The sequence below is a fragment of the Schistocerca cancellata genome, chromosome 3, assembly GCF_023864275.1.
Source record: "Schistocerca cancellata isolate TAMUIC-IGC-003103 chromosome 3, iqSchCanc2.1, whole genome shotgun sequence".
In the NCBI taxonomy this organism is placed as follows: domain Eukaryota; kingdom Metazoa; phylum Arthropoda; class Insecta; order Orthoptera; family Acrididae; genus Schistocerca; species Schistocerca cancellata.
The window spans coordinates 311,480,191-311,492,962 of NC_064628.1; the positions used below are offsets into that span (position 1 = coordinate 311,480,191).

General features: G+C 40.9%; 1 protein-coding gene across 1 annotated transcript in view; it reads left to right on the plus strand.

The window, feature by feature from the left end:
* LOC126176705 (dipeptidase 1-like) overlaps positions 1-12,772 on the plus strand; it is an 83,654-nt gene that overhangs the window by 23,963 nt on the left and 46,919 nt on the right. Inside the window, exon 2 of the mRNA XM_049923873.1 lies at positions 11,817-11,901. Within this exon, the coding sequence (XP_049779830.1) occupies positions 11,817-11,901 (85 nt within the window). The remainder of the gene's footprint in view (positions 1-11,816; positions 11,902-12,772) is intronic.

Below are 12,772 nucleotides of genomic sequence, written 5' to 3' on the forward strand. Positions count from 1 at the left end.
GGTAAGATAGATATAGCCTACAGGAAAATTGAAGAGACCTTTGGAGAAAAGAGAACAACTTGAATGAATTTTAAGAGCTCAGATGGGAACCCAGTACTAAGCAAAGAAGCGAAAGCAGAAAGGTGGAAGGAGTAAATAGACCTATACAAGGGCTATGTTCTTGAGTACAATATTAAAGAAATGGAAGAGAATGTAGATGAAGATGAAATGGGAGATATGATACTGCGTGAAGAGTTTGACATAGCACTGAAAAATCTAACTCGAAACAAGGCCCCGGGAGTTGAAAAAATCGCATTAGAACTAATGATAGCCTTGGGAGAGCCAGGCCTAATAAAACTCTATCATATAGTGAGCAAGATGTACGAGATAGGCGAAATACCCTCAGACGTCGATAAAAACATAATAATTCCTATCCCAAAGAAAGCAGGTGTTGACAGATGCGAAAATTACCGAACTACCAGTTTAATAAGCCACGGCTGCAAAGTACTAACACGATTTCTTTACAGACGAATGGAGATGCTGGTAGAAGCCGACTTCGGAAAGATCAGTTTGGAATCCGTAGAAATATTGGAACCCGTGAGGCAATACTGACCCTACGACTTATATTAGAAAATAGATTAAGGAAAGACAAACCTACGTTTCTAACATCTGTAGACTTAGAGAAAGCTTTTGGCAATGGTGCCTGGAATACTCTCTTTCAAATTCTGAGGGTGGCAGGAGTAAAATACAGGGAGCGAAAGTCTATTTACAATTTGGACAGAAACCAGATGTCAGTTATAAGAGTCGAGGGGCATGTAAGCGAAGCAGTGGTTGGGTAGGGTGTGTGACAGGATTGTAGCCTATCCCCGATGTCATTCAATCTGTATATTGAGCAAGCAGTAAAGGAAACAAAAGAATAATTCGGAGAAGGAATTAAAATCCATGGAGAAGAAATAGAAACTTTGAGGTTTGCCGGCGATATTGTAATTCTGTCAGAGACAGTAAAGGACCTGGAAGAGCAGTTGAACGGAATGGACATTGTCTTGAAAGGAGGATATAAAATGAAGATCAACAAAAGTAAACCGACGATAATTGAATGTAGTCGAATTAAATTGGGTTATGCTGCCGTAATTAGATTAGGAAATGAGACACTTAAAGTAGTAAAAGTGTTTTGCTATTTGGGGAGCAAAATAACTGATGATGGTTGAAGTAGAGAGGATATAAAATGTAGACTAGCAATGGCAAGGAAAGCGTTCCTGAAGAAGAGAAATTTGTTAAAGTCGAGTATAGATTTAAATGTCAGGAACTCGTTTCTGAAAGTATTTGTATGGAGTGTAGCCATGTATGGAAGTGAAACGTGGACGATAAATAGTTTAGACAAGAAGAGAATAGAAGCTTTCCAAATGTGGTGCTACAGAAGAATGCTGAAGATTGGATGGGTAGATCACGTAAATAATGAGGAGGTATTGAATAGAATTGGAGAGAAGAGAAATTTGTGGCACAACTTGACTAGAAGAAGCGATCGGCTGGTAGGGCATATTCTGAGGCATCAAGGGATCAATAATTTAGTATTGGAGGGCAGCGTGTAGCGTAAAAATCGTAGAGGGAGACCAGGAGCTGAATACACTAAACAGATTCAGAAGCACGTAGGTTGCAGTAGGTACTGGGAGATAAAGAAGCTTGCACAGGATAGAGTAGCATGGAGAGGTGCATCAAACCAGTCTCTCGACTGAAGACCACAACAACATTATGACAGTGAAAGATAATCTTGGACCCCGCAAGTAGTATACTTTACAGGCTATATAAACTGTTAAAACGATGGTGTAACGAAAATAGATGCTACACTTAACTGAAACCAGCCAACAATTTCGGCCTTCGTCGAATACTGTCCCATCTGAGACCATGAAATGAAACTGGACATTATCAGGTTCGTGGTACACACGCCGTATCAATGGGACGGGGAAATAGGTAATCCTTTAAATAATGAAAGAGACGTTGCGTTCAATGTACACAAATCACGTTCGAAAAGACTCAGTGCTCTCTTTGTACTTATTTCAGCCTGTCATAGTGTAGTTTGGTGAAGGTTATTGTCTTGGGATGTTCTACTTGCAACTTTTTTACGGTACTGTATCGCCTCCCCACTGTTGTCAAACTTCTGTGACAGTTTTATTCTTTGACGTCGCTGGTAAATGATCGCAATGGCCGCGCATAGAGTGTGTGCACTGCACAGTTTGGTTCGAGTCGAAACAAAGAGATACGAGATCATCTCCAGAAGCGTGACGAAGATGACTCGGAATAATATCATAAAATCTTGGAAGGAATAAGACATCATTAACGCAGCAGCAAACCTAGAAACAGGCGAACCAAGTTACTGCTAAGACAGACAGGTAGCATGCTTGATATTAGATTTAACCATAATATTCGAGCAGCACCAAGGACTAGCTTACACTTAGTCACAAACTATTATCGCATCAGTCAACAGTAAACTTTCTCGAAAACCTCACCTCATTTCTTTTTAATTCTTATTTTACTTTTTGGATTGAGTATCAGACCTACAGCAAGGTTATTGAATTCAAAGCTTAAGGACAGCTATTTACTATTAAATGAAGTGTCGTTCAAGCATGTAGTCAAGGACATGCAGCGTGATCCGCTCTTCGCTCACCATTGTACTGTGGCTAATAAGATAGAAGTAGTTCGATCAAAAACGTAGTCGGGTACCTCCTTAGACTACGTTTGCTTCCATTCACACTGGCGACCTCCGCACATTGTGGAGACATAACGCGTAACACCGGAATTCCATTAGGTCGTGACATTTCGACTTTTACGAGACGTAGTCCTCTCTCTGTGTCATAAATATAAATAAAATCGTTTTTACGGTGACATTTATGTGACCCCTGCGTAAAAATTTCCAGTATTGCGCCTGCTAATGTATGGTAATGAAAGACGACACATTTATGTGATTAATAATAAACTTTCATACAAGAAAGAAGTGTACTATACTAAGATTTATGAAAAACTACAAAAATATATTTCAATCAATACAAAAATAATTATAACCCTCTATTGCAAAAAAAAATACGCTTTCTGCAAATGTCAACCTTTCTAAGGAAATGACATGGCCAAAAGTCTGTCTTCATTTTGGCAACAGAAGTGTTCGAAAAGTGACGATAATCTCTACACGTTCACTTGAGCAACTAAAGGTTTACAAAGCCAGACGTGACCAAATGAACAGTGTCCGCAATTTATTATAAGGTACACGTGTCTGTAATATTGCTAGTATTGTACTGACACATATAAGCCTTGCAAACGTTAAAACCGATTACACCTTAATTTCCTGCGAAGGATATCTTCCCTACTTACTTTGGAAATACAACCAAAAACCGTTCATTGAACCCCTTTAATTTCCTGAATGAATTATAATGTTGTATAATCCATTTAGTGATGGTGTTACATATTTTCCGTAGTTTCATATTTTGCTTACCCGGGACAGCTACCAGAAAGTTGTCACAGGGAAGCACTAACCACGACGTTAAGGATGAAACTGCAAACAGTCAGTGATGTCTCTATTCAAAATAAATTCAGCACCGGATGCGACCGCAGGTTAGTGGCTAGTAAAATTATCACAAACCCCAAACACCAAATGTTGAAACTGTTTGAAAGAAAGAAATCTGAGTACTGAACAGTGACGTGAGATAAATCAGCAGCCTGAATCAGTAGTACCAAAAAGACTCAACCAGACAAGTGATGATGAAATATCGAACTTGCGGAAATAACTGGTACAGAAGGAATCACAGATCATAACGAATGTGGAGCAGTAATACTAAAGCCCTACTGAAAAAGCGATGACAATTCAAAACTGAAACGATTTAAGTAAAATGGAAGATGGAAATAAATTCAACGAAAATCTATAAATAAAACTTTAGTAAAGCAGAATATCTGGCAACAAAAGTTAAATAGACGTTAAAGGTAGGTAGGATATAATCAGCAGCAATGTAAAACAACAGACGAATAATGGAGAGAGGAAACATTTTACCGTACATCTGCAACATCTACCGCAGCCTAAACACAACTTTCGTAGAACTACAGCAGATGTACCTATTATACCAAGAGATTTTTCAGTCAAAGATAGAAAGGCTATTGAGCAGGTGAGGAACGACAGAGCAGAATGGCATGTCATCGTATTTCAGCTATTGGAACTATGGGAAACGAAACAGTCGTTTGTTAGCATTTTCGCAAAAGGCTGCAGGATGGCAACATATCATCAGTTTGGAAAACAGCCATATTAGGCTGGATTATATATGACGTACGGAACTTACATCTAATTAGCTTTTTATCTGCTATGCACAAGATTTTCACAAAGATTCTAAAGAAGAACATTACAGGTGTCATGGCTAGAGCACAGCTAGTAAAATATGTATCGTTCCACAGTGGATTCAACACGATAGGCCGCTTCCATTCAGCCGATCCAATGAGCGTGGAACGCTACTTTACTCGTCCTATTCGAATGCAAAATGGTATTTGATTCAGTCAACTACGCAGGAGTTTTAAAAACCCTAACAGAGTTAGGGATAGAACAAACACACATTAAAATGATACACATGGACATAACAGGAAAACGTGGTGCCAAAGCTGTAACACCTGGACTATGGGCCAGGGGAAAAAAGTCATTTGATTGCGTGAATCTTATTCCATACCCTGTCCAGGTTCGGCCGAGTTTACTACCCGAGTGAAATATGGCAGGGTTTGAGTTGGTGACTTCGTCAGTCATGTCGGCGTAGTCCATGGGTCCCATGGTTACTGTGAAAGGTCGCATTACAGTCAAGGATTACACTATCAGTTTTGTTGAACAGCTCCATCCCATGGTACTATGTTTGTTCTCCAGTGAAGATGCTACGTTCCAAAACGACAGAGCCCATCTTCACGTAAATCGCATCGTCCAGAAATTGTTTTGTGAGCATGAGCATGAAATTTCTCATCTACCCTGGCCGCCACAGTCACCAGATCTCAATATTATTGAAGCTTTGTCGTCTACTTTGGAGACAAGGTTGTGCGACCGCTATCCACCACCATCACCTTCACTTGAAGTTTTGCTGGTAGAAAAGTATGAGATGCAAGATGTCCGTCAGAACCATACAGGACCTGTATTAATACCTTCTGAGGCGGATGCAATTAAAGGTCATCCAGTGCAGATGCACTCTTTGTCTGACGCCAGCCGGTGTGACCGAGCGGTTCTAGGCGCTTCAGTGTGCCGTCGCGCGGCCGCTACAATCGCAGGTTCGAATCCTGCCTCGGGCATGGATGTGTGTGATGTCCTTAGGTTAGTTAGTTTAAGTAATTCTAAGTTCTAGGGGACTGATGACCGCAGATGTTAAGTCCCATAGTGCTCACAGCCATTTGAACCATCTTTGTCTGATGGGAAACTATCGTGATTCTGTGAGCAATGAGAGTCACGGACAGGGGACATTATGAATGTAGTGAGCGATAAGTTGGGAATTTGGGTTGGAAGGGAAGCAGTCTCGGATAGCCGAAGCTGTTAATGGGACAGTTGTCACAAAGCGGGCAAGCGGCCAAGCGGTTCTAGGCGCTACAGTCTGGAACCGCACGACCGCTGCGGTTGCAGGTTCGAATCTGCCTCTGGCATGGATGTGTGTGTTGTCCTTAGGTTAGCTAGGTTTAAGTAGTTCTAAGTTCTAGGAGGCTGATGACCTCAGTAGTTAAGTCCCATAGTGCTCAGAGCCATTTGAACCATTTGAACCACTTGAACTTTTTGCCATTGAATTTATTTCAGTGCCCATTGCGACTAATGTGGCAATTTTAATTTCGGTCATGTGTATATACGACTGCAGGATAGAAAATAAACGGTGTCAGTCTTTCCGGTCATGTCCAAAAGAACAATATGTGTAGTCCGCAGATTGCTGAGTAGGTCACTGAGGAAAAGATCATTGCCTGGATGCAAGCTGACTTCATTATTCCAATATCACCGTGGCGGACACTGCCAACATCAGATATTTTTGAATGTCATGTTGTACCTAGACATGAAGATATTTGTTGGAGTAGTAACAATCGTAAGCAGACAATTGTATCTACAAGCAAAATCAAGGTCCGGGGTATCTGAATATGACAGTGCCCAAAACGCGTATAGCTGGAACAATAAAGTGAACTAGCATCCAGTGAATGATTTTTGCTCAGCAACGCATCCAGTGAATGACTTTTGCTCAGCGACCTATTCATCGTTTTTCTGACTGCACTTTATTGTCCAACATAGTCACATACTTCCTTCGTGACATCGTGTCGTAGCTACTTTCAGAATGAACAGACACCACACACGAAACCGATCTTTATTTTTGACATCACATCCGAAAATATTGTACTGGCCAGACATACGTGTGGTTCCTGAACAGGGGCAGCAGCCTTTTCAATAGTTGCAGGGGCAACAGTGTGGCTGATTGACTAATCTGGCCTTGTAACAATAATCAAAACGGCCTCGCTGTGCTGGTACTGCGAACGGCTGAAAGCAAGGGGAAACTACGGCCGTAATTTTTCCCGAGAGCATGCTGCTTTGCTGTATGATTAAATGATGATGGCGTCCTCTTGGGTAAAATATTCCGGAGGCAAAATAGTCCCCCATTCGGATCTCCCGACGGGGACTGCTCAACAGGACGTCGTTATCAGGAGAAAGAAAACTGGCGTTCTACGGATCGGAGCGTGGAATGTCTGATCTCTTAATCGGGCAGGTAGGTTAAAAAGGTTAAAAAGGGAAATGGCTAGGTTAAAGTTAGATATAGTGGGAATTAGTGAAGTTCGGTGGCAGGAGGAACAAGACAATTGGTCAGGTGATTACAGGGTTCTAAATACAAAATCAAATAGGGGTAATGCAGGAGTAGGTTTAATAATGAATAAAAACATAGCAGTACGAGTAAGCTACTACAAACAGCATAGTGAACGCATTATTATGGCCAAGATAGACACGAAGACCATGCCTACTACAGTAGTACAAGTTTAAATGCCAACTATCTCTGCAGATGATGAAGAAATTGATGAAATGTATGATGACATAAAAGAAATTATTCTGATAGTGAAGGGAGACGAAAATTTTAATAGTCATGGGTGACAAGAATTCGAGAATAGGAAAAGGGAGAGAAGGAAACATAGTAGGTGAATATGGATTGGGGCTAATAAATGAAAGAGGAAGCAACCTGGTAGAATTTTGCGCAGAGAATAACTTAATCATGGGTAACACTTGGTTCAAGAATCAAGAAAGAAGGTTGTATACATGGAAGAACCCTGGAGATACTAGAAGATATCAGATAGATTATATAATAATAAGACAGAGATTCAGGAAACAGGTTTTAAACTGTAAGACATTTCCAGGGGCAGATGTGGACTCTGACCACAATCTTTTGGCTATGAACTGTAGATTTAAACTGAAGAAACTGCAAAAAGGTGGGAATTTAAGGAGATGGGACCTGCATAAACTGAAAGAAGCAGAGATTGTTCAGGGTTTCAGGGAGAGCATGAGGGAACAATTGACAGGAATGGGGGAAAGAAATACAGTAGAAGAAGAATGGGTAGCTTTGAGGGATGAAATAGTGAAGGCAGCAGAGGATCTAATAGGTAAGAAGACGAGGGCAAGTACAAACCCTTGGGTAACAGAAGAAATATTGAATTAAATTGATGAAAGGAGAAAATATAAAAATGCAGTAAATGAAGAAGGCAAAAAGGAATACAAACGTCTCAAAAATGAGATCGACAGGAAGTGCAAAACGGCTAAACAGGGATGGCAAGAGGACAAATGTAAGGATGTAGAGGCTTATCTCACTAGGGGTAACACAGATACTGCCTACAGGAAAATTAAAGAGACCTCTGGAGAAAGGAGAACCACTTGCATGAATATCAAGAGCTCAGATGGAAACCCAGTTCTAAGCAAAGAAGGGAAAGCAGAAAGGTGGAAAGAGTATATAGAGGGTCTATTCAAGGGCGATGTAATTGAGGACAATATTATGGAAATGGAAGAGGATGTAAATGAAGATAAAATGGGAGATATGATACTGCGTGAAAAGTTTGACAGAGCACTGAAGGACCTGAGTCGAAACAAGGCCCCGGAGTAGACAACATTCCATTAGAACTACTGACAGCCTTGGGAGAGCCAGTCCTGAGGAAACTCTACCATCTGGTGAGCAAGATGTATGAGACAGGCGAAATACCCTCAGACTTCAAGAAGAATATAATAATTCCAATCCCAAAGAAAGCAGGTGTTGACAGATGTGAAAATTACGGAACTATGAGTTTAATAAATCACGGTTTCAAAATATTAACGAATTCTTTACAGACTTATGGAAAAACTGGTAGAAGCCGACCTCGGGGATGATCAGTTTGGATTCCGTAGAAATGATAGAACACGTTAGGCAATACTGACCGTACAACTTATCTTAGAAGTTAGATTAAGGAAAGGCAAACCTACGTTTCTAACATTTGTAGACTTAGAGACAGCTTTCAACAATGTTGATTGGAATACTCTCTTTCAAATTCTGATGGTGGCAGGGGTAAATTACAGGGAGCGAAAGGATATTTACAATTTGGACAGAAACCAGATGGCAGTTATAAGAGTCGAGGGGTACGAAAGGGAAGCAGTGGTTGGGAAGGGAGTGAGACAGGATTGTAGCCTATCCCCGACATTATTCAATCTGTACATTGAGCAAGCAGTAAAGGAAACAAAAGAAAAGTTCGGAGTAGATATTAAAATCCATGGAGAAGAATTAAAAATTTTGAGGTTCGCCGATGACATTGTAATTGTGTCAGAGACAGCAAAGGAATTGGAAGAGCAGTTGAACGGAATGGACAGTGTCTTGAAAGGAGGATATAAAATGGACATCAACAGAAGCAAAACGAGGATAATGGATTGTAGTCGAATTAAGTCGAGTGATGCTGAGGGAATTAGATTAGGAAATGAGACACTTAAAGTAGAAAAGGAGTTTTGCTATTCGGGGAATAAAATAACTGATGATGGTCGAAGTAGAGAGGATATAAAATGTAGACTGACAATGGCAAGGAAAGCGTTTCTGAAGAGGAAAAATTTGTTAACATCGAGTATAGATTTAAATGTCAGGAAGCCGTTTCTGAAAGTATTTGTATGGAGTGTAGCCATGCATGGAAGTGAAACGTGGACGATAAATAGTTTAGACAAGAAGAGAATAGAAGCTTTCGAAATGTGGTGCTACAGAAGAATGCTGAAGATTAGATGGATGGATCACATAACTAATGCGGAGATGTGGAATACAATTGGGGAGAAGAGGAGCTTGTGGCAGAACTTGACTAGAAGAAGGGTGGGTTGGTAAGACATGTTCTGAGGCATCGAGGGATCACCAGTTTAGTATTGGAGGGCAGCATGGACGGTAAAAATCGTAGAGGGAGACCAAGAGATGAATACATTAAGCAGGTTCAGAAGGATGTAGTCTGCACTAGGTACTGGAAGATGAAGAAGCTTGCACAGGATAGAGTAGCATTGAGAGCTGCATCAAACCAGTGTCGGGACTGAAGACCACAACAACAACAACAACATTGTACTATTGCAAGTTTCATATCGAAAACTTAGGAATAAATGTCATGGAATGTGCCAAACGAAAGCATAATTCATCATGGTATTCCTTGATTGATTCCGCTATCGTCCATAGTCATTTTTTCCACTTTGTCCAACGATTTCATGGGCTGATGGCGTCTTCGAACGGACAGATCTCTCATTGTAATCAAACTCTACAGCCTCCTCCTAAAATTCTATACTATTCGTAACCTCTTTCTTTACTCATTGCAGGATCACCAGAGACTACATTTAATGTTTCTAAAATTTCGATGTTGTTGTTGTTGTGGTCTTCAGTCCTGAGACTGGTTTGATGTAGCTCTCCATGCTACTCTATCCTGTGCAAGCTTCTTCATCTCCCAGTACGTACTGCAACCTTGTATAGACCCTCTATATCCTCCTTCCACCTTTCTGCTTTCCCTTCCTTGCTTAGAACTGGGTTTCCATCTGAGCTCTTGATGTTCATACAAGTGGTTAGTGGTTGTCTTATCTCCAAAGGTCTTCTTTAATTTTCCTGTAGGCAGTATCTATCTTACCCCTCGTGAGATAAGCCTCTACATCCTTCCATTTGTCCTCTAGCCATCACTGCTTAGCCATTTTGTACTTCCTGTCGATCTCATTTTTGAGACGTTTGTATTCCTTTTTGCCTGCTTCATTTACTGCATTTTTATATTTTCTCCTTTCATCAATTTAATTCAATATTTCTTCTGTTACCCAAGGATTTCTACTAGCCCTCGTCTTTTTACCTACTTTATCCTCTGCTGCCTTCACTACTTCATCCCTCAAAGCTACCCATTCTTCTTCTACTGTATTTCTTTCCCCCATTCCTGTCAATTGTTCCCCTATGCTCCCCCTGAAACTCTGTACAACCTCTGGTTGTTTCAGTTAATCCAGGTCCCATCTCCTTAAGTTCCCACCCTTTTGCAGTTTCTTCAGTTTTAATCTACAGGTCATAACCAACTGATTGTGGTCAGAGTCCACATCTGCCCCTCGAAATGTCTTATAATTTAAAACCTGGTTCCTAAATCTCTGTCTTACCATTATATAATCTATCTGATACCTTTTAGTATCTCCAGGGTTCTTCCATGTATACAATCTTCTATCATGATTCGTAAACCAAGTGCTAGCTATGATTAAGTTGTGCTCTGTGCAAAATTCTACCAGGCGGCTTCCTCTTTCATTTCTTAGCCCCAATCCATATTCACCTACTACGTTTCCTTCTCTCCCTTTTCCTACACTCGAATTCCAGTCACCCATGACTATTAAATTTTCGTCACCCTTCTCTATCTGAATAATTTCTTTTATGTCATCATACATTTCTTCAATTTCTTCGTCATCTGCAGAGCTAGTTGGCATATAAACTTGTACTACTGTAGTAGGTGTGGGCTTCTTATCTATCTTGGCCACAATAATGCGTTCACTATGCTGTTTGTAGTAGCTTACTCGAGTTCCTATTTTCCTATTCATTATTAATCCTACTCCTGCATTACCCCTATTTGACTTTGTGTTTATAACCCTGTAGTCACCTGACCAGAAGTCTTGTTCCTCCTGCCACCGAACTTCACTAATACCCACTTTATCTAACTTTAACCTACCCATTTCCCTTTTCAAATTTTCTAACCTTCCTGCCCGATTAAGGGATCTGACATTCCACCCTCCGATCCGTAGACCGCCAGTTTTCTTTCTCCTGATAACGACATCCTCTTGAGTAGTCCCCGCCCGGAGATCCGAATGGGGGACTATTTTACCTCCGGAATATTTTACCCAAGAGGACGCCATCATCATTTAATCATACAGTAAAGCTGCATGCCCTCGGGAAAAATTACGGCCGTAGTTTCCCCTTGCTTTCAGCCGTTCGCAGTACCAGCACAGCGAGGCCGTTTTGATTATTGTTACAAGGCCAGATCAGTCAATCATCCCGACTGTTGCCCTTGCAACTACTGAACAGGCTGCTGCCCCTCTTCAGGAACCACACGTTTGTCTGGCCTCTCAACAGATACCCCTCCGTTGTGGTTCTACCTACGGTACGGCTATCTGTATTGCTGAGGCACGCAAGCCTCTCCACCAACGGCAAGGTCCATGGTTAATGGGGGGGGGGGGGATGTACTTAATGGTATTTCTAGTGCTAAATTTAGTGCAAACTGTCTAATTTACTTGTGTATAAAATAGATAGTTGCCGATACCGTCAAAAAACATGCGAAAGCTGTTTATAGAATACTATACAAGTGCATGTACTGAGAACTGTTTGTTTCTGCCCCGGCAGGCGACGAACGGCGGAGTGGTAATGCTGAGCCTGTACCCGTATTTCATCACCTGCAGCGCGGCCGCCAACATCACTGACGTCATTGGTGAGAAATGAGTTTATCACGCTGGGGCTCATCCCAGCCAATACTGCTAATGAATTTTGTCCCTTCACTCTTCATTAGTCGGCCTTCAAAACTGCCATCCAAATTTTTCTGTTGAGGCAGCTTTTCAATGATGGATACTGGTCGAGCAGTTCTCTAATAAGATCGTAATTAGAGACACGTATGAGGTACACGGTACAAAAGATCATACGTAATCTGGTCTTAAGGAAGACTGACAGAAGTAGATGGCGAAAGAGTACAGTAATTATGAAATTTATTCGTGAGAGTTTTACTTCCACATTTACAGCATGAAGAAACATTGTCACGCGCTGGCTCTACAACGTGATTCCTTGCACACTAGCAATACAAAAATATCTGAATCAGAATTTCAACCTGTGCGTATTTTTATTGTAAACTGGATGTTAGAAATGTCTGTTTGGCAGCACTTCAAGCACATTTATGGCAAGTACCTTAATTCAAGATTATCGGTCTCTTGATTAGCATGTAACAGATGAAGCAGCAGTGGAACAGAACTGATAGAGCATGTGACTATGTGGTGCTTACAGTTGACACGGCCTACCTAGGATGATTCCGAAATGATTATTAAAAGAAAGGGTCACGTGTAGCAGAACAAAAACGAGATAAAAAGAATTAGTTTTGGGGCAAAGGTGAGAAATGTTGAAAGTTGAGTGTAAAGAATTAGGAAGATGAGGTGTGTCTTGGGAAAAGTGTGAAGACTTAAAGGCTAAATACGCCCTTGAAAACGGAATAACAAAAACATCTTACTTTAAAGTATTAATATTCACTAATCAGACGTATTTCGTACAAGATATGCTATAATAGCTATATAATGTTTAAGATGCCGTACACCACA